Below are 24,560 nucleotides of genomic sequence, written 5' to 3'. Positions count from 1 at the left end.
TAATCTAGGCACTAAAGTAATTAGAGGGTTTTTTATTATCTCAAGGTGACTAGAGAAACTGTAGGATCTGCCTGGGGATTCATCCAAGGCCCAGGAAGAAAGTAGCTGAAACCATAGGTCTGCAGGTACTGGTGTGAGAAAGGGTGGGCTGCTCTACGTGATTACACTCGATGGGGTTTCGCTTATTCGGTGTAATAGTTTTAAGCCCTTAGATCCCTCTATAATGATTTTAAGAGCCAAAGAGAGGGCAGCAGATTTTCCATTTACAATATCAGTCAACCTCACAGTCTTTCTCTTTTGCCCACTTAAAACATGCCAAAATATTGGGACAAATCTGAAACCACCTTTATTACTTTCTATTTGTTTGTCACACATTGGCTTTCCCATTTCTAAGAATTATTTTCTGTAAATTCCTTAGTATTTGCAATTCTTGTTCATAGATGTACACCTAGTTAATGATGATCACTGTTCAAAAGCACAGTGAATGACTCGCTTTCCAGTTAAAATGGTGATGAGACAGATGTTAACAGACACCATAGTTACTCACGCTGATTCGTTTTTTTAAAAAAAGGGCACATTAAAGCTGAATCAACTGTTATCTTTTAGTGATGATGGCTGATCTGATGTGATGAGAGAAAGTTCATGCACAGGGATAGGTTGATTTGGCTCCTGGATCGTCTGGAACATCGTTAACTCATACAGACTGATTCTGGCCCCGATTCAAACTTCTAAGCCTTTGTTCTCAGGGCTCAGAGGAAGGCTTTGAAGTTCAGGATAAAGCTCTTCTAACACACCATTACCAAAGAAAAACCTTTTGATTATGATCTCATGAAAGTATAATCAATAACTTACATAAGTTAAAACCATGGCAAACAGTGACAGTCCTGTAATTACACCTTTATGAATTCCGTATGTTACAATATCTGCATTAGCTAGCAGCCTGCATGACACATATTTCTCTTTCCCAAACACAGCTGTTGAACTTTCTTAGAAGACTATGAAACTTTTCACAGCTATTGTCAGTCTTGAACTCTTCAGGCCCCTAAGCTTGAACTTAGGTACTGAAAGGACAGGACTTTTGAAAAGCTTAAAAGGATAAATATTTCCCCCAAATCCAATAATCATTTATATAAAGGACTTTGGTCAAAGCCAGCAATTTTCTCCTTAATTGTGGGGCCTGTGTGCTTTTAAAAAATATATAGCAGGGAGGGAAAAAGAGTTTTCCAACAAATCATTGTTGAAAATATAAGTGAAAATATATTGATTTAGCAAGGGCCTCCTCTCATGTAAAGTTCCCAAATAATGAACCTGACCAAGAAGCCATTATGTCACTATCTACATAATCTATGATTTATATCTACTTTGTCTCCTTTTTTTTGGTTGTTAAGTTAAATTCTGTTGTTACCCAATAAAAATTGTGGGTGTTTAGCACACACAATAAGGCAATAAGCAAGCAAGATTTGGGAATAAGAATAACTAACCCAGGGACTGAGCAGGAAAAAATAAAACCAAGAGACTTTTATGATCTAAGAAGACATAGAAGTCTGGGAACACGTAATGACAGAATAAAAAAATATCCAAAGAAAGATTAGTGCCATCTTTTTGTATTAACCCTCAGATCTTATAGAGAGATGAATATGTAGAACCAAAAACAATAAACAAAGAGGAGACACATCAAAGGAGTTATTTTGCTCCTTTAACCCCTCTCTCCACAGTGACTATTACTCCCTCCCTGCCTCCACCCCATGTCACCTTATTCAGTTTTGTTATCAGTTATTATTACACCCCCCATTTTGAGGGGAACATATTTGAGAGTTGCCAAAGCTAATTTCCAGCAAATTTATATACCTCTAGATTCCTTAGTTTAGAATACCACTGCTGAAGTAATCTTTGTAACTCTACTGTCACTATACACCATCTCCACTTATAAATATGTTACTAGCTATCAAACTAAATTTAAATTACTGACTCACAATGTATTCAATGTACTCATTTATATTAAAAGGTATTTGGTCCCATATCTCCTCTATTTGGGGATAATTTCTAGGGCAGAGGCTATAACTCTTTACTAATCTGTTTTCAGTTGTCCAGCTTTATTTTATAAAGGTAATTTCAAATGTCTTACACAAAGAAAAAGGATGATGAAAGAAGACCAGTAACAACAAAGGGCAGGGTGGAGCGGAGGATCAGGCTTTTAATATCTTCAGCTTGACAATTTTTCAAGAAAATATCAGTGAGCTGGTGTGTGTCCCTAGTTGTGACAGAAGGATAACAAGCCACATAAAGAGGAAAAGAAATAGACCAGCTGAAAAGCTGGAGGTACTCAGATCAGTAAGGCTGATACATCTGAATCATGGTTTGTGTGGGTGCATAGGAACTAAAGGGCTCTGAGAAACTGGGTCTCTTGTATTCACCTTTTCCTTCCTTTTTTTTTTAAGGCATGGTTCTGGAAATTATAGATCAGTCAGCATCAATACCTGTAATCATGGCTCTTTTAGTAGGTAGAAGAACAGCCTAGACATCAACATAGAGTCACCAGAGGCAAACGGTGCCAGAGTAAACTGATCTCCTTCCTCAAGAGAAAGGACAGGAAGTGCCAGAGAGAGCTGACCTCTATTTCCAAATTACTACAGATTCCTTTTAACATGGCACACTTACTGAACAAAATGGGAAGTCTAACCTTATCATTTTTATGAGATGGTTAAACAGTTGACTTAAGAGCCACACCCAAAGCATGAGCCTATGTCAGCCTGGTGTACATTTTGGGTGGTGTTTCATTCGGATTATTCTTGGAAATCAGTTTGTTAGATATTCTCATTTTGATTAACAGAATATGAAATTGCTTACAAAAGCAATAGACTTTCTTAAATTGAGTAGGTTCTAATACTCTAGAAGACAGAAGTATACAAAAGTTCCTGACCAATTAAAATATGACACCTAATGGTTTTAATAAACCAGAATAAAATTTGCAGTAATAAGACAACTGTGGTATATATAGGAACAAAAAAAGCCAGCCAATGAAGTATAATTGGGCAACTGAAACTAGGCAAATCAGAGCTGGAAAATCACAGTTTATCACAAACTGAAATTAGAAATTTTATGCTATGTGGAAAAAAAAGTCAGCTTGATTACGAAACTTATTATGTGTTAAATCTGGAACAAAACTCTTCCTTCCTGCCATGCATTAGGTACAATACTAGCATCTATTTTAAGTGATTTGGATAATCAGAAGGATTCAGAAAAATAAATAAAAAGCAAATAAACCATTTAAAAAGTCATATGAAGAGGTGTTTTTGGAAATTAGATATTGATATTGATTAGTTTTTTCAAGTTAATAGTTGTATCTACTTTCGGATGGGTTTCTTTTTCATATATGTGAATCTTGAAAACCAGTCTTACTTTATGTAAATGAATTTTTGTGAAATGGCTATTGTCCTCAAGTCCTTAAAGATATAACAAAAAGAAATGAGATTTAATTGTATTAAGGAAAATTCTGGATGGATATAATGTGTGGGCCATCAAAATGATGGGACTTTGGAGAGCCAAATATGATGGCTGAGTTCTTACAGAAGGTACAGATCTGTCCCCTGTGCTTGCTTTGGTGGTACATACACTAAAATTGGAGCAATACAGAGATTAGCAAGGCCCCTGTGAAAGGATGACCCACAAATTCACAAAGCGTTCCATATTTTCAAATGTTATTTTAATATTCTCTTTTATCTGTCACTGTCACTGCTTGAAATATGATTTATTTAAATTGTTAATCCCACTTATTCAGGAAATGCCAAGAGGTATTCTCTAAGAAAATGGTACTTCTTAAAGTGTAAATTTTCTCCTCTACCTTTGCTAATAACATGGCAGAATTTTTCTCATCCTTTGCAAGGCAGTTGCTGACTGACTTTTTCATCCTTATAATCCAGTTCCACGGTAATTAACATTAAAAAAGGGAAAAAAAAACCAAACCTGCCAGATGCTTCCTGTCAGAGGCTAAGATCCCTTCCAGCTCCACTCTGGCCTTAAAAGACCTGCCTCAACACGGACAACATACTATCCCACTCCCGCTCTGGCCAGATACAATGCCCACTTCTCTTCTCTACTTTGTCCACCTCTGAGTCTTATCATTTGTTCACGCCCTTCTGTATTATCCTTCCTGATCCCTATAAAAGCACATTGATTCAAAAAATCAAATCTGTTCTCAACAATTTATTTCTAAATTATCTCCCTTCCAAAGAGTCAATCTTTCCACAAAACTCTTAATATCAGCCTTTTTAAAACTCACCTTGGCATTACCTCTCATGTATTTCTGTCTTTAATGTTTTCCCTCACTTTTCTTTGCTTTTGCCACATCACTTCAGATGACATTATTAGGAAAATTAAAGTAATAGCAGTTCTAGTGTCGTGGGGAGTTAGTGGAATCTGGGGGAAAGAACTCATCTCCAAGAAGGAGTTGAAGTTCTAAAACAAATCAAGAGAAAGACGAAAGAACATAAGGGTCAGTACACATCGTGCTAACATAACGTCTTTCTCCATGGAGAGTGGATAAAAGACAAAGGCAATCCATGAACACAGGGTTTTGGAAATAGATTAGCATAATGTCAGGTCAACTTTTCAAAGGCATGTAAAAACAATGCTATTTTTAAAGATATATATTATCTGACTATTAAACACTTTTCAACTCTGGTTGAAAACTGTATCTTTTGATGTTGTTTGAACTACCACATTAAGGGATCTCAGAGAACTTTGTAAACAGGTCAGCCTTCACAAAGTCCCTCTGAGATAAAATTGCAGAACATGACATTTCAAGCTGGGAGAAATCTTAGGAAATCATGTGGGTCAAGATTTTACATATGGGGAAACTGAAGGCCAGAGAGGTTAACTTACATTTAATGTTTCCAAGGCCTAGCCAGTCAGTACTGGCTGCTCATGCTCTCTATGATACCACACTCCCTCCCTACCAACTGTTTCCATTATGCCAACATTGAAATTAAAGGGGAAGAAACAACACTGACACTATCCTCAGATTTGGGGAACTACCACTGTTAATTTACCTACCACATCCTGAGCACTGCACTGGGCAAAATGTATCATGGTCAGAACCACATAGTGCCTATAACCAACCCAGCCAACTATTGCTTCAAAATTGAACATTTTTAAAAAATTGTCTTTATTAGACTGAATAACACAGAAACAGACCAAGTAACTTCCCCACACTCCATGCTGCAAAAAAAAAAAATTACAAGTAATTTTTTCCTTCCACATTTAGGGGAACCCTTTAACTGTGATGTGGTGATAGATGCTGCACCTACTCACAGCCTACAGTTTCAGTTGAAACAAGTGGGAAGCTTTGCTCTGCCTGTCAGAAGATGTATGCTTTCATGCCAGCCCTGTTGCTAACTCTCTCTGTGGTTCTGGGAAAGTCAGTCATCATTTCTGGTCATCAGTTTCCTCATCTGAAAAAATAAGGTGAGTGAACTAATCTTTAAGATCCCTTTCCTTGTAAGAGTTAATGATTCTAAGTGGAGACAACCCTTGACAAATTCTTCCCAGGTTTGATATGGAGTCCTGAGCATTTGGGAATGATATAGTTCTTTCTGCATTATATCTATATGGAGAGTTGATAGACTCAAACAATTAGTTCCTAATGTTAAAGCAAGTCTCACTGGACCTCAGTTCTGTGCTTTTAGTGATCTAAACTCTAATGAGTCACCCTCTCAGAAGCACATGCAAACCTGGAAATTTGACGCATAAATATCCTTAGAGGCACACTTTTGCCTTTACTGATTTCTGATACTTTCAAAATGCATAGATACATTTTGATAGCCAGTTTGTGAGATTATTTAGAGTGAGTCAACGGGATGACTAAGAATGATTTTCCTCCATCGGACCTGCTCATTTCCTTCTTGTCTGCCCCATGTTCACTACAGGAGATTGTGCTCAGAAAAGCACGTGATGGCTCCTGGCTTTGAAGTGGCCGCAGAAGGTATTCTGGGGCAAAGAGAAGCCAGCAGTTTATAAACAAGAATTTTTGTCTACCCACCCAAATTTTTATCCCCCCCCCGCCACCACCACTTTATTTCACAGAGAGAAAATTCAGCAGAAGTTAACAGACACTGCACAACCTACAGTGCAGGGCATTTAGAGGGATATTGATTGCTGATTGACGCAAAACCAGTTCTTCGGTTGCCTGAGTAATGCCTCTAAAGGCTCTCCTTTCCTCTCTTTCGTCTTCCTTTACTCTTTCCTCTTCTTCTTTTTGGATATACAATTCTGGAGTTCTGACTAGCAAATTATTTTGTCTTTCCTTTTATGGAGTACCCATATATTTAATGGCTAAAGAGTTCTCTCATTTAAATAAATGTAGCAAATATATCCTTCCTCCTTTTACAAAGCGTTATGTTCTAGCCACTGATGACAATAACTCTCTAAACTTTGAAACTGATCTACTTGCTAATCATGCTTCCTTGTTCTTATGAAAATGTTAGGAGAATAAATTACTTCATATATGTATATATATATATAAGTGAAAATAGTACTTTAAATAGTGTACATGCAAAGATAAATGTTCCAATCACTGTTATTTCAAAATATTATGGATAAATGTATGTACATATGTATATGAAACATGCAGAAAGAAACTCATATGTTTATTCATGTGCATTTAAAATTAGTAGAAATTGGGCTATATTAAAAAGGAATAACCTGTTTTACCTTTAGAAATTGCCCACCAGTTTTGCATTTGTAGACAAGAAATATAATTTATAATTTGGTTTCTATCTGAAGAGTCCCATGTTCATGATTAATAATCATCCCATGCAGAGCCTTTCACCTTGATGTACCTTATCAGCCCTGTAGGATAAGGGAGAAGAATCACTCACCTACTACTTACTGATCCCCCACTGCCACCTACAGTATGAAATTTCCACTGAGATTACTTTGTCATAACTGAACAAAATGCAGACACAAATCAACAGCCCTCAGTATCACTTGGAAAGCTTCATTTGCAGGTTAAAAGAAAAAGCCACAAAAGAATACTAAAAAGGACATTTTTGTACCAATATGGAAGTATGGAGTAGCCATTAGAAAGTAATCTTATAATAACATATGTGCCAAGAATTTTACAATGATCAGGCACTTTGTGTCAGAAATTCCACTTCCGAAATTCAGTCCTAAGGAAATGTCCTAATATGGAAAAGGTTTTATGCATGAAGTTGCTCTTCACAGTGTTGTTTATAAATAGTAAAAAAAAAAAAAAAAAAAGTTAAAATATTCTACACAAGAGAATATTTTAAATAAATCACAGAATATCGTGTACCCATTTAAAAATCATGTTTACAGAATATGTAATAACATGGGGAACTTAAGCAAACAACAAACAAAAAAGGACAGGAAATTGTTACTTCGATAGAGGAACACTGGATGGAAAATACCAAAATATTAAATTTTTTTAGGTAGGTTAACTACAAATGACTCCCCACTCCTCAATTCTGCCCATTCTTCTTTCTCCTTTTCTGTATTTTCCAAAAATTTTTAGAGAGTGTACCAGTTTTATGATGGAAAAAAGTAATGAACTGAAAATAAAACTCTGTCACGATTCATTAAAAAAAATAGCTATACCCAGGAAATTAAGTACTGCAAAGTCTAATGAAGTCCAGTTTATGTTCCTGAACAAGTAATGGATTTTGAAAGTTATAATTACTACAAAAACAACTAGCAATGTAAAAACTTCAATTTTTCACAAAGAAACAAAGCTTCAGAGTTGATTTCTCAGTTCTTTTCTTTAAAAAAACCAAGCCTGGAATAGACGTTATGAATATCTAAAAAGGAGCTACCATTTAGAGAAGGTCTTAGTAAATATTAGTAATGTAGCTGTCCTATCTGCCTCCGAGTTTAACTCTGAAACTCAGTTTATTAACAACATTGAATGAACTGAAACCAAGCTAATAAGAAAACCAGATAAAAGTTGCCTAAAGTAGATTTTAGTAGTTTTACCAACATTATTCAGGTAAATGGTATTTTGAAAAGTTTATTCTACTCAAAGAGTGTTTTATTTTTGTTATAATTAATCATACTGCCCAAGCTATTTTTCTTACTGTGATTTGAATTCAAACACAAAACTAAGACAAATGTGGAAATGATAATGATGAATAATAAATCACAGACATTTTAGAACTGAAAGGAACCCCTTTATTTTATAGATGAGAAAGAAAGCAAAATACTTGTCTGAGGTCCCAGATAGTTGATGTGGGAGGTGGGCCAGGAGCCAGGCCTCCCAAGGCCAGCTCAGTGAGACACCCTGAGTTCAGAGAGGGGGACCCCATCACTTCGAGTGGAATTTGGGCATCCTGCCAGCGTACTCCCCAGCTTTGGGCCTGGCAGATTTCCTTTCTTTGGCCTCATGACTCCCCCTAGCACTAGCAGCTCATTAATAGAAAGAGAAGAAAAGACCCTACTTTTTCAGTGTCTACTATGTATCAAGTACTTTGCACACATTATGCAGCTCTGTTCTGCTGCTACTGTAAAAGGTAAATGATTTCCTTTTAGTACTCGAAGAAAACAAGGGTCCAAGAGTTTTAAGTTGATCATGATTTGGTCCATGCTGCCTTTACCTCTCTTTCACAGCAGCTTCTCCCACTATAAGGCAGCTAAGAGAGAATATATGGTGATCTCTCCATTACATTTGGGGCAAGCAAGGCACCCAGAGCACAAAATTTCTAGAGGCAATGACCCCTAGGCTTGCACAAGAACCCCGGGCCCCTCATTTGCTTCATCCTAGTCCTTGCCCTGTGTCCCACTCAAAAGGGCAGATACAATCACCTCTCTTAACCTGAAATGTTTTATTGAGGGAAACTACTTTCTACAAGCATGTAAATTACCAATCTAGGAAAGTTTTGGTATACAGAGTTTTTCAAGGAATTGATAGCTCCAGTAAGAGGGAAAAATAAGTTATTTATAAAACTTTTTCAAGTTACTGCAAAAAATATCTGAAAAACCCAGTATGAAAGACAGATAAAGATTAATTATTTCTATGTTCACTATGGAATGGAATAGAAATCTGCTTATATTTTCCAATGAAAATGTTTCATTATAATTCAAATAGCATTCATTAAGGGGTTCTTATTTACTTTTACTGAAAGGCAAAAGCATTTCTATAAAATCACACACACACACAAGTTTTTGTGCATTATAGAAAAATGCACAGCTATTAAAGATCAGGTTTGAATTATTTTACTTCTGGCCAAAGGCTACTCACTGAAAATTATCAGTTATTCCTTATATTTAGTTATCTACAGTTTCATTAATGCACGATTTTTCACAGTTATTGGGAGGATGTGGTGAACCTCATGAGATAATATAAATGAAAGCACTTTATAAACTATTAAGTGCAATATAAATGAGAGGTATTGCTGCTATTAGGAGAATGATGGAACACCCCTTACCTCAATTCAGGAGAGTTGTACCCATTCACACTTTCCCCTCAGTTTATGAGTAAATGTTTCCTTAAACCCCAGACAAAACAGGGCAAGCAATGATAACTCTCCAAACACAATCCTGCAGATATCCAAGATCTTTAGGAACCAAAGACATTCATGCCATCTGAAGCCAAGTGGATTTTGTATTTCTTCTGTTGTGCTGACTAGGGTATTTGGCTTCTAAACTAGATCTTGACTTAATGATTTGATATTTGCCTCGGAAGATAGGACTCTCCAAACGAAATTGCCTCTCTAAAAATTTAATAATGATGAAAAGAGCTTAGCACAATGACTGGCATATAAAATACACTTAAGAAATGCTAGCTATTTTTCTTTTCCTCCTCCTACTTTTTCTACTCTTTCTGTCCCCTTCCTTTTTTCTTCTTTAGTTTATCACACAAGGTTTATAGACCAAAAGATGATTTCACAACTCTGTAAGAGTTTATCTCCAATTCTAGCAGTTAAGCCTTTTCTCATCAGAGTGTAAAGAGTAAACTACCAGTAGATGCCACCTGTGAAGATGTTACAATGTTGATAAGTATTTAGGAGTCAAGGTTGAAAGCTTACCTCTGGGATATTGACTCTTTGGAGAGAAGATCCAGAATGCTGGAGAAATGCAAAACTGCTCACGTGAAGTAGCTGAAGAAATTGGGGATGTTTGGCATGGAGAAAAGAAGACTTGGAGGAGAGATGAGCAGTCCTCAAATGCCAATGGATTGGCTGCCCATGATAAAGGGGTTAAGATACTCCAACTGGTTCCAGAGCTCAGGAAGAGGACCAAGTCCAGGAATTACAGATGTGACCAGGTATCCCAGCAGAGCCTCAACTGGGATTTGGAGTTCCGCTGTGCCTCTGGTGGTCTGTGTTACTCCCTAGCAGACATGGGATTCAGGGAACCTGTTAATGGGGAGTTTGTTTTTACTGTTGCCTGGGGAATAAAGGGCATGGGAGGTAGAGGCACATAATTGTATAGGAATATTCTAAGGACTGGCCCTAAAGACCAGGTGTCACTTCTATGCGGGAACTTAACAGTGGACTTCATTTGGGGTCAGGGTGTTAAGCCGTGCTACTTTAAAGTCCCAAGTGACAAAGTTCAATGCTGAATTGAGGAAAGGGGTAGACTTCCCTTTTCTGGACAAAATGCCAAGTTGCTCCAAGGCCTGTGACAAATAATACCCAGTTCAGACTCTTGAGTGTTTATAGCTCAGGGGGCAGGGAGCAGCTGCACTTGAACCTGAAAAGCAGTGTTCTCACTAGGTCCACTGTGGTAGCAGCAGAGGTTAAGGCATCTCTCTCCGGAATGGCATGTCTTGAACCTTCCTAGGAGCCCACAGAAATAGCTGATCTTTGCTAAGGAAGGAGTAGGAGTAAATGACCCTTACTCTAATGAAAGGGAAAAGTCAGTAAACTTTAGGGTCCATAGACTGCTAATGTCTGGGGATATTCAGGTTACACAGGGAAGGCAGGTTTTAGATCATTACAAAGAACAACTTCTATGATTAACACAATCCAAAAATGTAAACGACTGCCTTAATAAGCTCCCTGCCACTGGGTGTATTCAACCAGAGACTGGGAGATCTCAATTCATGGAAGCTTCAGAAAAAGGTTGGTCTGGATGAGTTCTGGGATCTCTTCCAAGTCTGCTCTTCTGTGACTTCTAAAGAGATAGCCAGAGAAGGCAAAGAAAAAATTGGGTGAATGTGGAGAGAGAACCCAAAACTTGACTTCTGCCTGAATTTGAGTAATTGTTTAAAAGGAAGAAATATGCAATCAGTGTATAATGATTTGGATAGTTTACATTTTTATATTTATTTAGGATGAGTTTCAAATATATGCGTTTTAATGAATTCAGTGGCATTGAACTTGAGAGTTTATTTTCTAACTTACTGAATATATTAATGGCCTATTGAAAATGAAGTAAATGAAGATCACAGTACCCCCCCAAATGAGCCTCTGTAGAGAATACCCACAGTCTTAAAAAATGTTAGGGTGGAAAATTCCACAGAGAAGTAACTTTTACATTGCCATCTGCTGGGCTATTGCTGTGACAGCAGTATGAAAAAGAAAATCTCAAATCCTAAATAAGTTTCAGCTGGAAATAGGAATATTGGTTGAACTTTCAAATGATAGGAATAAAACAGCTTCAGTAAGAACTCAAAAGCCAAATATCAGCTTAATTCTACAAGTCTTTGGGGGGAATCCATCTGGTCATTGTCTTAAATAAGAGATGTCCTACATGGAGCTGACTTCAGATGTAAATCCTCCCAATGGTGCATCTATGACTGATTCTGAAATAGCCCTTGGAAACAATGCATCCTAGCAAGCCCTACAGAGTAAGTTTATTCAGGGCCATCCTCAGCTCCCACAAGCTAGTTTCCTCAAGAGTTGTTCTAGACTTTTCATTTAGGAGAGCTCATTTGCTCTGTCACCTAGTGTTATGGTGACGTTTGTCAGATTCATTTCCAAAACATTAATGGCAAGTATAAGGCATAATACTTCAGGACCAACTATCTCAAGTACATAAACACGCTGCAAGTTAAGCAGAGAAAAAAGTCGTCCCAAATGTGCACAACTTAGTTTCGCAGGTCTCATGGTGTGCCCTGAAAAATACCAGGAACCTTATGTAGATGATCCACTCCTCTTCCAAAAGAGTTGAGGTTCCCTCCTAGGTACTCTCATAGCTCCCGTTCATATTGCACTTATAACACATTTAATATTGTATTACTGTTATTTGAGATCAAATCTTTACCCATACTAGATCGTGATCTCCTTGAGGGTAACGTTTATATCCAATTTGCATTTGTTTTTTCAGCATTCAGCATAAACTTTAGCATAAGGTAGGCCTTCAATAAATATTTATTGGGGTCAAAAAAAGGAAGGAAGGGAGAGAGATCCAAAGTCTCCCAAATCAATATTTCTATTCTCCACCTCATATATTAGCTCCAGACTCAAATTTTCAACTGCCCACCAGATTTTGCCATCTGGATGTTCAGCAGAAATTCATGTTTGGCAAGTTCCAAACCGACCTCACTGTTCTTTACATCCCAAACTCTTCTGCTCTTCTCCATGTAATTAATTTCTCAGTTCAGACATCACTATCCACCCATAATCCTCAGAGTGATCCTCTATTCCCTCATTTCAATTAGCACCCAAATTCAGTAAGACTTGTCAATTACACTGAGAGATATCTCTAGAGTCTGTACCTTCCTCTCTTTCCCTACTGCCTGCCTTAGTTCAGGATCTTATCACTCTTATGGTACCTTAAATAAGTCCCTAATTGGCTCTTAGTCCTCAGGCACCCCAACATCTGCCCTCCATCTGCCGTCAAAGTTATCCTCCATACAGCTACAATGTTGTTATCTGTCTATTATTGAACTTTCACTGGCTCTCCAATGTTTATAAGACAAAGTCCACTATGGCATACATAATATTTCCCAAAATGTTTTTTAGACGCATATTCCTCTGTTCTGTTTCATAATACCTAACCGTTTTGAATTAGTAATTCTTCACCTACACCAACAGTTCTCAATCCTGTGTATGTCCCTATGGGCTATTTTATACACAAAGAATGCCCAGCCCACTCCCACACCCCTTGACCACTCTGTCTCCTAAACATCTTTCATGACCCACCTCAAATGTTTATTCCTCTGTGATGTCTTCTCCAGCAGATAAGTAATTGCAAATTTACCTTATCAAAGGCAAAATCCTCTGGCTTTATGCTCTCATAGGACTTTTCTTAGGGAATTTATGGGGGCCATGGCTAGCCCCTTTGAATTTTTGTGCAAATTAGGTAAAAGTGCCCCCCTCTGTGTCAGGGTATAAGACTTGACAAGTGAAGTGTGGCCATTTCAGCCCCCACTTGCCCCTTGATCAGGTTTCCATGTGCAATGAAAAACATTCTACAGCTTTGCATGTTGGCCCTGAGAAGTTACCACAATTATTATGACTGCCTTACTGATAGGACAGTCTTCCCTCTCAGCTGGTGAATTCCTGTAAGGCAGTTAGGTCAATTAAAATTTGTATTCTCAGGACTTAGGACACCGTAAACATTGATAATTTTTTTTTCTTTTTCAAATGATAAGATATTCCAAATAGTAATGGAGCAGGTCTGAGGAAGATCTCTGAGCATGCAAGTGTATGCATAAATATTCTTAACTGTGAAGTCTTGAGCAACTTCCCTATGGCCTGGTTTCCTCATCTATACAGTGGGGATAATAAGAGTGCCTACCTTGGGGTTGTGAGAATCAACAACTATGAAACAACCAACTATACAAGTATTGGCTATTATTATTAACATAGGATAAACCAAGGGGTATTCTGAGGTGGATGTTTTAATAATTTCATAACAAATAAGACAATTTGGGAAAGAAGAATCTTAGTGTCTTGATTTTTCAAAATCTAGGAACAGATACTGCATTTTGTATAAAGATTTTACCATGATTATTAAATGATTGAAGATGCTTTACTTAGGAAATATAATCATGATATTTTAGAACTTTGAGGAACTTTAGAGATAATACAAGCTGCTTTTCTTGTAGATAAAAGAATTGAGGCACAAAAAGGTTAAGTGACCTTTTCCAAAGGCTCAAGTGTTTCTCCATCTAGCCTCTTCCGAATGCCCAGCTACCTTCTCCCCACTCCCCACTCCCCACCCGATACTCTCCTTTCCACACATCAAGCCCCAGCCTTGGGCACCATTAACCTTTTCCAGAACCCACTTTCACAACTCTTTTGCCTTTGCCTGTGGAATACCCTTCTCCCAAATCAGCAGGTTGAAGAGTTTACTTGTTACATCTTCTCCTGTAAAGCCTTTCCCATATCCCCCAGCCAAAATTAGCTGCTTCCTCCTCTGTGTACCAGAGCACTTATCAGAGGGAGGGCCCTGGGTGCTGATGCCTAGGTTTGAATCCCAGCTCTGCTACTTACTAGCTGTGTGACCTTGGTTCCTCGGTGCCTCTGCAGCCTTATCTGTGAAATAGGAATGAGAGTGGGACCTGCCTTATTTATTCATTCATTCAACAAATATTTATCAAATGTCTGCTGTGTGTCAGGAGCTGTTCCAGGACCTGGAGATATATATATATACGTGGTGCACAGGACAAAGTGCTTGCTCACATGAGCTTCCATTCGAATGGGAGAGTCAAACACTAAAGCCAGATATAATGAAGTGCTATCAATTGTTCTACGTGCCGTGAGGAAACGTACAGCAGAGGAGACTCAGAGTGATGGGTTGGGAGGTGGCTGTTGTAGAGAGGGCAATCAGGAAAAGTCTCTCCAGGGAAGTTGGATCAGACATGGAGGAAGCCAGGAGGTGAGCCACACAGGAATTGAGCAGGTGTGCATTCTAGACAGAGGCGACTTCTGGTGCAAAGGCCCTGAGATAGGAGGGAGCTCAGGGGAAGGGGAGCAGAAAGGCTAATAGGGCTATTGCCAAGTTAGTGAAGCAGAGAGCAGAGGAAATAAGACACCCTTTATACTTATCACCAAGACTTCATCTCCTAAATACTTCTCTAATACATTTCTCCCTCTTCCTCAAACCCAATCTCCATTTTCATCATCCCTGATCTCTCTCCCTTCAGGTAAATTCACATTAAAGCTATCCTCCACCCTGGTGACAGGGTGATTTGAAAAGGTAACTCTGACCTATTGTCCTCTGCTTTGTAGCTATCCATTGACTGACTCTCTGTTGCCTACAGAATAAATCCCAATGCCTTAATGTGATGCACAAAGCCCTCTAGGATCTAGCTCCTGCCTACCTCTCCACTTCTCACCTTGCACAGTACACTGCAGCTAAACCAAACTCTGTTTCTTGTCTCTGTGCCTTGCCTCAAGCTAGCTCCCTTCTCTAAAAACAGCTTCTCTTCCACATTTTGACTTGGCTAACTCATAGTCAGACTCACCTCTGAAGTTACTTCTCCTCTCGGCTCTCACTATAACCTGGGAATAACTCAGTACTCTGACAATACCACTTACCAAAAATTATTAAAATGATCTGTTTATATGTCCAACTCTCCAGTTAGTTCCTGATTTTCTCTAGGGCAGGGAATTGGTCCTTACCCATTTGTTACTCCCAGAGCATGATATGAGTTCTGGCCAAGAGTAGCTAAGGAAGGACTGTGTTCATCTCCTTTTTCATGTAGCCAGCTAATAACTCACTCCCTAATCAGTCCCTTTGTCCTATGCCCATAACCACAGCTGCTCTGTGAGATTTTGTTCAGGCAAATGGGTTTCAAAAGATACTGGCATTTTCTAAGAGTCTTTTATCATTCATCCATAAAATCTAAAAAGACAATAAAATGTACAGCCCAGAAGGATAGATATCCATATGTCTATAAGGTCAAGGGGAAAACAGAGAAGAATAGAGACTTTCCTGTGACTTTAGAGTTTTAGCTAATAAAAGATTTAAAGAAAATAAAATACTTGAAAAGCAGGCTTATTTTAGATAAACCATTTCAAATATTCAATTCTCACTATTTAAGCTGACGGCACCTGCCAAGCTTAATTTCCATACATTTATTGTTCTTTTTCTAATACTTAAAAAGGGCATATAGGAGTTGAGAATAGATGCTAAGTCAATTATTTTTCAAATTAACATATTATTTTCCACATTTAAGCTCCCTTTTACATTAAGTTCAAAATTCTAGTTTCCATTAGAAATGGAAATTTAGGTAGCTTTTTTAGTTCTACAAACTCACCAAAAGCAATTTTTTAATTGTTCCATGTCCTATTCACCTAAAATAAATCAACCCAGAACTGCAACTAATCATCATAAACTCTCTGAAAGTTTAGTAAGAAACTGAAGACCTGAGTGACGGTTGTAGAAAAACTGCTGTCCACTCACCACATAACCAAATTTACTAAATGCATGCCAGGGACACACCTGCAATATGTTGAGTCCAATCTCTCCACAGTAGAGAAGAGAGAAACCTCCCTGTAGTGTTTCTATCTTCCCCTTCTCCTCCCCTAGAACTTTTCCCCACTGTCTGACCCTGACATCCCCTTCACTGGGTTTCCATTACCCTTTAGATGAGATACCCTCACAGTCCCTCAAGGACCCTCATGTTCACAGAACATGCATTTCCCTGTAAGACCTCCATGCATTTGGACTTCCTATTCTCTCAGATCTGGTGAACGCTTATTCATCCTTTAAGATTCAATTCAAACATCACCTACTCCATGAGCTCAGTGCAGTGAAGTCGTTCTGGCTCCCTCCCTCCCCCAAGATAGGAAAAGAGTGGTGTCTTTTGTGCTCTCAGCCAATCCTGTACTTTAACCTTATTTGGATGAGTGTGATGAATTTTGTTTGCTAGACTCTAAGCTCCCTGAGGGCAAGGACCATGTTTATTCATATTTAAATGCTCAGCTTCTAGCTAAGCGACTGTGATTGTTGATTGAATGCTTGAATTGGAGAGAAAAGCTGTAAGGGAGAACAACTCCCCATCCACCAAGGGCTCATGAGAATGTAACCAAGTCACTCCCAGAGCGGCAAGTGTGGCAAGTTGGCTAAATTACCATGGCAAGATAAGCCCTGATCTGACATGGTCTCATCCAGTGATCCAGTAACAGGATGAAAGACATTTTCACTAAATTCTTAATCCCCCAAGTTTTTCTCTCCAACATCCATCATATTCATCAGGGACATTTAAGTTAAATGCGTTTAGCCCAAAGCAAAATGCTTTATTGAATATCGTTTTTCTACACTTCACCACAACAATTTAACATTTTTTTTTTATTTGTGCAAGCAATTTAAGGTCAAGAATAAACACAGAGGATACCAGTGAAGGGTGTGTTTACGTGCCTTTACACCACCATGTAAGGAAGACACAGTGGAGTTTACATTTATGCCATGTAAATCGCTATGGAACCAGATGTGGCTTACAAGGTGCCTTGTAACTCATCTCCTCTAAGCAATAAAGCCCCCTTTTTTCCTGGCAAAAGTTTGAGAAACTTACTGCTGTTTTCTATCAGCAGATAGAACAGATGGTTGGCACATGCCTGCTTTGCTAAATGAAATGGGCTTTCTGCAGAATTACTCTTTGATCCCTAGTGGCATGTCCACAACAGCACAACGCAAAAATACCACAGCACAACAGAATATAAACATTAAAGGTTTAAAGCTGTGCTTTTGATATGAGTACCTCCTTTTAAAAAAAGCATGCCCACAGTATGTAAACATATTCACATTCCCACTTTGAAATCATGGAGCAGGGGTCAGAAAACGAGGCATTTCCTCCATTTGGTGATATAAAACCACCATGAAGGTATGGCTCCAGAACCCAGGAGTTGCAAAGGTATACAACCACTTGGGTTGTAACTTCCAAAACAATCATAACTCAGTAGGAAAAAATGTGGACAGTACACATTAAGGGATCTAAATAATAATAAGTGTTACCATTCTACAGGGTTGGAAGGTGTTTGAGGGTGTTTGGCAGTTTCTTTGAAGGGGGAGAGGAAGCACATGAATCAAAATTCACTCTCTATTGTTTTTTTTTTTTTTTTTTTGATTTTTGTGAAGAAGAGAAAGGAAGGAAAAAAATATTTGAGTACAGGTCTCCTTAACTCAACCAGGAAATTTGAGACTGCAAAGTGCAGCCAATTTAATGAGACCCAGGTTACATAATATCAAACACCATCTTGAAAAAACAAGCTATCTATGGCTTTAGGGGCATTTTAATGACAGAATTGGCTTATCCAGTTGATATTACAGAAACATGTCTATAGATGGATTGATTTTGTTTTTTAATTAGTAAAAATTTGAGTCTGTTGTCAGGAAGTGGCCTGTTTCAGATTTCACTTCTTTCCAATGGTATTTTATTCACTTTAAAGCTGAATTTGAGTGCTACTGTCTGGAATCATTCACAGAGGCACCTATCCAGATAAAGTTCTCTAGTCTAGCTTTTCTTATACTTGATATTATTATTATTATTTTTTAATTTCTGGCAGTTTTCAATAATTCAAGAAGTGTTTTTTTAATTGATAGGAAGCTAATAAGGGTCATGAACTCATTTATAACTACTATTACATGTTGGAAAATGTGTCACTTGATAACCTGTATCTTCAGTATACCTAGTATTTTCTGTCACCACGCATAAAAACGAACACATTTCTGCCATTTAATCCAATACACTCAATCATTTCACAGTACACACTTGACTTTCCACCCCACACTCAGCAGCAGCCAAAATCCTCACCTTTCTTTCCTGTATCCACAGCAACACTTTTAAGGGTTTTTTTAAACATCTTGAAATTGAGAAAAATGAAGCTGCATCACTGACTTCTAGTGGTTATAAGAATTCTGCACACTGTACACAATAAAAAGCTTACTCTAAGATCTAGACTTGTTGGTACAGATGGCTAGAGCTTGCTTAGGAATCCAAGTGGAGGGTTTGAAGTTAATATTGGCTGGTTGTCTTCACCCAGCAACACAGATTTTACCCCAATCCTTGCCAACCATATCATAAATCCAGGCCTCTGGCCACAAGGAGGTTGGAAAACTAGTACAGATAGTTCAGCATAAATCCATCACCACTGCTAAAACATCAACATAAAAAGAGATGCCCAATTAACTAGGCACTTGATACAAAGAAACTTAGCATCTTTATGCAGGTGATAGAACATATTGTAGTTACTAAGATTAAGTCTGTGTGACGGCAAAATATACGAATACAATGTTTTTGGCCTTATACCAAGTTAGTTCATATGGAAATAAGCAGTGGTGTCCAACAGTTAAAATTCAGATTTGTCTATCAAAGTGTCTCATTAAATTTTTATTTGCAAGCCATTGTGTTTAGAAAAAGTTATTTTCCAAATAAAATGTATAATTGATGCCTAGTTTAGAAAGCCAGAATGGTTGCTCGTGGTACCTGCCTAAGTGTAATGTCTCAATTGTAGGGAAAAAAATTAGAGTAAGTCGTGCCTCATTGAAAAATATCAACTATTAAAAAGTTATATACGGTTATAAAGGGTATTTTCCCTTAATTACAAAAAATCCTTTAAGCCTCTTTAGTGGAAACCCTTCTCTCATCTACAAAGCCTTGAGAAAAGGTCATGTCAGAAAATGAGCATTTTAAATAGGAGATAAAGTATAAGCAAGGTTTTCCATGGAAAATAAGAACTGCAGGGAGAGAGAGGTCAGGTAAAGTTATTTCAGGCAGGAAAGGCCTCCAAAGCCAATTTGGGGGGACCTCAAAAGAAACTGGTAAGTGAGAATCAGATAAGCAAAATGACTGCTTTGGGCACCTTAGTTATGATCAACCCATGAAAACCATACGTTTTGCCACTTTGTTGAGTAAGGGGTAGTGTAAAAATGATACTAGATAATAAACATTGAAAAATATAATATAGAACATCATACAGATTTTAACTCTAAAGTACAACTTTCACACACATTTAATGTAAAAAAAATTTTAAATTCCAAATCAATACATATTCATTGTGGAAAAAGTAATATAAGCAGATGTTACTGATGCTAACATCTTGGTGGATATGCTACCATATGTTTTTTCTATGTCTGCCTATGTATTTTGCAGACAAAATACATAGAATCAAACAGAATATACAATGTTATAACAGGCTATTCTACATAATTTGTCTTGATATCTTTCCATGGCATGAACCAAAATGCTGTTTCATTGTGTACTCCCTGGGTAAATCAATATTGTTAGACCCATATGTTGTATAGTTTTTACCTTTATAATCATCATGATGCGGAACATTCTTATACTTAAATTTTATACATATCCATGATTATTTCCTTAGAATCAATCTTTGGAAATAAAATTTCCCAAAGATTCTATATCAGGCCTTTTTGCCATCAGAGTCAAATTGCCCTGCAAAAAGTTTACATATGCACCAACAGCATATAAGTATGCACGTATCTCCGACAGTAAAAACATTTTTTTTTTTAATTTGGCCAACTTGAAGTAGGGGGCTGAATCTCACCATAATTTTGATTTGCATTCGTTTGAAGTAGAATATGAAATGTATTTTAAATGTGCCTGAGAACACCTTGGGTTACAGGAGTAATCATTCATTGGAAGTAAAATAACATCTTACTGTCTCCACTAGCTCTTTGATCCTAAAGTTATTTTGACTTTGTCCATGTGTTGCCAAAACACCTAAATGTAAAGTTTAAAATTTCATTAAGCAGCAACATATTTTGCTTATGTATTTTTGAAACACATAAGCTATCATTTGGGTGAAATAACTGGATAATGGAGTGATTTTTTTTTTTCATTTTCCATATAGATGTTTTGATGTGGCTCAGCTTTAGCCATAGATGCCTTTCAAAATATTTAACTGATACTGAAGTCATTATTATTCCCATCTTCAAAGTTTCCATGCATTTCAAAAAATGTGATGCTGCTGGAATCACATAACTATACTGAGTGAAATCAATCATATTTAAATAACATTTTAAAATATCTTGCTGTTTGGCATTGTGTAGATCCTCCTCTCCCCCAAAATAAACAAACAAAAACAGACACCAGATCTCACGTAGCAACCTGTGGAAACCTATCCAGAACAGACAGAGCTGAGAGATGGGCACAGTAACTTAAGTGAGGTGCTAACATCCCTCTGCAAGTGCAAATCCACGTGGGTAACTGGAACCTAAGCAGGAAACAAAAAAAAATGCTAGAGGCTTCATCTCTATGGCAGGTCCACAATTTTCCCTAATCCCTTACAAGAAATAGCTCTGAGATTGTTTGATGTATCAATCCATTTTGACACTTAGCAATATGCCAATGCTTGTAAATATGCACTATACTATAAAGGAACAGGGGAGATAAAATGGAATAAAGGGAAGGATTTGCTTCAAATTCCAATCTTAAGAAGACACACTCATATACTATGTACATTTATATTTATATTTATATATGAGCTGTTGACATATTCTCTTTCTACTACAGTCACCAAACTCTTTCAGCTAGGCGGTGCAATTCAAGCTACCTTCTAATGGTTCTGCCATAAGATCAAAAAGTGTTCTTTTTAAAAATACAGAATTATTATGGAGAACATCTGACTAGTGGTCAACTACAAAGTAAATAAGTTCAGGTGAAAAGGAAAGGAGGCAATAAAAAACTACTTAAATGATTTATTACTGATTTCACAATATTCCAAACTTAATGTTACATAAACTGCCTATGAAGATACTTCATAGAGAAAAGGAATAATCCTGGTATAGAGCAATAAAAGCCTCAGTGAACTTATCTGAAAAATAGGGATATTAGAATAGAAGACCTTCCTGTTACAAGCTTCGGTGGATCTAAAATGTTTATTTTTTTTAATCACAAAGCAATGTAAATGTTTAAGTATCTATACTTGATCTATTTTAGGAAAGAACAAAAGAGAACATATGGAAAAAAAAGATGGAGCTAAAATGGTCATGCCCATTCTATAATAGGGTAATTAGAGGGAACCAAAGTGGTTTCTCAATTCAAAATAGATACTTTTCATAAAGTGTTTTCTGGATCACATTCTCCATGAATATAACTATTTAAGTAATTTTAGAATAAAAGGGACCTTTTGAAAATGTGATTTTAATTATAATTACAATGATTTTCATAGCAGGCATTATTTTACCAACTAATGAGCAAAAGAATTTAATACTTACCAATTGTCCTCTAGAGTAAATTCTCCAATTGCATAAAAGAAATTAAACTGACAGAAGCATTTTGTTTTCCCTTTCTTTCCAAAATTAGAGGTCATTATTATTATACTGAAAATATACAAAAGGTAACATAAAAGATGCAAATGTGCTAAGTGAAAAAATGAATGCTTTTTCATACAAATTAATTGCAATTTTCTTTTCCACATGAAAGTGTTTAAGCTGGTACCTTTAAAATAATCAATAGCCTGCAATATTTTACAAACTTTCTCACATGACACTTTTTTGAGTATGTGAAGTTCTACCAGAAATACATGGTGTCACATTGCAATGAATAACATTCAATGTAAAATTTTTTAAAATGTGCAATGTCAAAAATACTTACATACTTTAAAATTTGTTGAAAAGTATAAATACTGTTATGTCAGTAGCTCATACTATGGAAAAAAGGTCTTTTAAACATTCTGTTAAATTTTAATGTCAGTGATCACAGAAACCAGTAAATTGGTCTCTGAAGTCTTTTATATTTCCTGAAGCCTGAAGACACTGAGTTTAGCAAAATAGTCAGTGTTGGCACATTACTTAATCTTTTCTTCGGGGATTCTTTAATTTATATGACAATTCTAAGTAAATGGGAATTAATTCTTTATTTGCTTTGGCGATCAGATGAGAAATTATTCTTAAAAATTATGAAATGCACCAGAATACTCACTATTTCTACCCGCCATCAGCCAGTGGAAATGTTAAGTAATTTCTCCACCTTTCCTGCTATCAAAACTTACCTGCCCTGCAGCTTGCCAGGTAAAATTCATGGAATGTATATTGACAGGAATAGCAGGCATTCTCTGTTGTGCTTTTCTGAAATCATGTGTAAAAGGGGCCATTTTCCCCTCTGAAACAATCAGGATATCTTCTTCAAATCCTGTTTTTAAAAATTAAACAAGACTATCAAAATGAGTGGATGTGAGGAACCAAAACAGAAGTTGCATGCGAACAGAAAGCCAAATAATTACTATGGATCATTTCTTTCCATAAAAACACCTGCCTTTGGCGCCAACAACTCATTAATTTCCCTCTGTATGCGATAAGAATAATGCCGATAGACATATACTCTCAGAAAAAAGTAGACATGGAGTTAACTGATGCAAACAAATGCTGAGTCCACCTACAAACGAATGGTTTTAAAAACTAGATACCGCCGGATCTAGCTCAGCTTTGGTTTCTTAGAGGAGTACGTAGGTTTTCAGATGGAAAAATATATTATTGAAAGAAAAAAGTAATCTTCCTTGAAATTAAGGTTTAAAAGCATGCCAAATGCATGCATCCCTCCTTCTCTGGTGGAATAGCGGAGAGAGTGAAGACACCTGCAGGGGAAGGCTGGGCGAGGGAGCCTTACCTATGAGCACTCTCGCCTGCTGAGCATCGATCCACAGGTACAGGCTCTCCTCCCGCGGCTGCCCGGCCTCCGCCCGCAGCACGAGCAGGCACGAGAGGATGCTCCAGAGCCGGAACGCGGTGGCAGGGAAGGAGCTTCTCCAGGCCATGCTGCTGGGGACCTCCTCGCCGGTGGCGCTCGCCGCTGAAACTCCTGTCGCACCTATCCAACTTGTGGCCGTTCTGCCCTCGGCTCGGCTTCAGCTCCCTGAGCCGGAGCTGTTCCCGCTAGACGGCTGGGCGTGTAGCCTCCTGGCTGGGATGTGAATGAGCCTGGGAGAGCCCGAGGAGGGAGGGAGGAGGGAAGGATGAGCGAGGAGGGGGCGCGGGAGGGAGACGGCAAGGCAGAGACAGAAGCCAGGCAAAGGGGAAAGCGAGGCAGAGCAGGAAATGCCAGCACTAGCCACGAGGCCGATGGTTCGAGGGTTAAATACAGCGACAGGAAAAGCGGGAAGGGCTGGCGCGAGCTAAGTGCGACCCGAGTGGGGTCCGCGAGGCCCAGGCGGGCACCACTGGGAGGCGCTGTGGAGCTGTGCGGGGGCGGGGCCGCGCGGAGACCCCGCGAGGCCGAGTTCACCGCACCGCGCGCCGGGTGCGAGCACACATGGAGGAGGCGCTTAAAGGGATCTCTGCGACTTCACTTGCCTCCCACCTTGGGCCAGGGGGAGGCGTGGGAGGAGAGAAATGTCGTGAGCCGACAAGGCAGGACTTGATGGAGTGATGATAACGATGACAGTCATTCCCATTTCGACCCTGGTGCTAACTGAAGCGCGTTTTCCTCCTCTTCTCCCTTTACGCCAGTATCATTCCTCTCACTCTCTGCAAACCCTGTCCTCTTTGTCCCTCGCTCCAACTTTGTGCGTTCCTGTCCAGTTAAAACGAGAGTGCATCGTCCAGTGGTCCCATGATTGCTTGGCTCGCGGCGCAGGACTTTCAAACGTTTGCACCTGCCGGCGATCCCGGATAATGTTTTTAAGGGTTGGGGAGGCCAGTTTCTGCTAAGCAGCCAGCTCCTGGAAGAGTTTTCCGGGACCTGGGTGCCAGGCATA

At 38.3% G+C, this 24,560-nt stretch overlaps 1 protein-coding gene and 1 non-coding gene across 2 annotated transcripts in view; one reads left to right on the top strand and one right to left on the bottom strand.

Moving 5' to 3' along the window:
- WIF1 (WNT inhibitory factor 1) overlaps positions 1 to 24,057 on the bottom strand; it is a 71,122-nt gene extending 47,065 nt beyond the window's left edge. Inside the window, exons 1-2 of the mRNA XM_037847862.1 lie at positions 23,474 to 24,057; positions 22,860 to 22,999 (exon numbers count right to left, since the gene is read on the bottom strand). Of these exons, the coding sequence (XP_037703790.1) occupies positions 22,860 to 22,999; positions 23,474 to 23,621 (288 nt within the window). The 5' untranslated portion in view covers positions 23,622 to 24,057. The remainder of the gene's footprint in view (positions 1 to 22,859; positions 23,000 to 23,473) is intronic.
- LOC119543601 lies at positions 3,590 to 3,693 on the top strand. The gene has a single exon (XR_005218665.1). It is a non-coding gene; the product is annotated as a U6 spliceosomal RNA (small nuclear RNA).
- Positions 24,058 to 24,560: the final 503 nt, after the last annotated feature.

Source organism: Choloepus didactylus, chromosome 8 (genome assembly GCF_015220235.1).
Source record: "Choloepus didactylus isolate mChoDid1 chromosome 8, mChoDid1.pri, whole genome shotgun sequence".
Classification (NCBI taxonomy): Eukaryota; Metazoa; Chordata; class Mammalia; order Pilosa; family Megalonychidae; genus Choloepus; species Choloepus didactylus.
The sequence above is the reverse complement of the archived record's forward strand: the minus strand, read 5'-3'. Positions and strand labels throughout refer to the sequence as shown.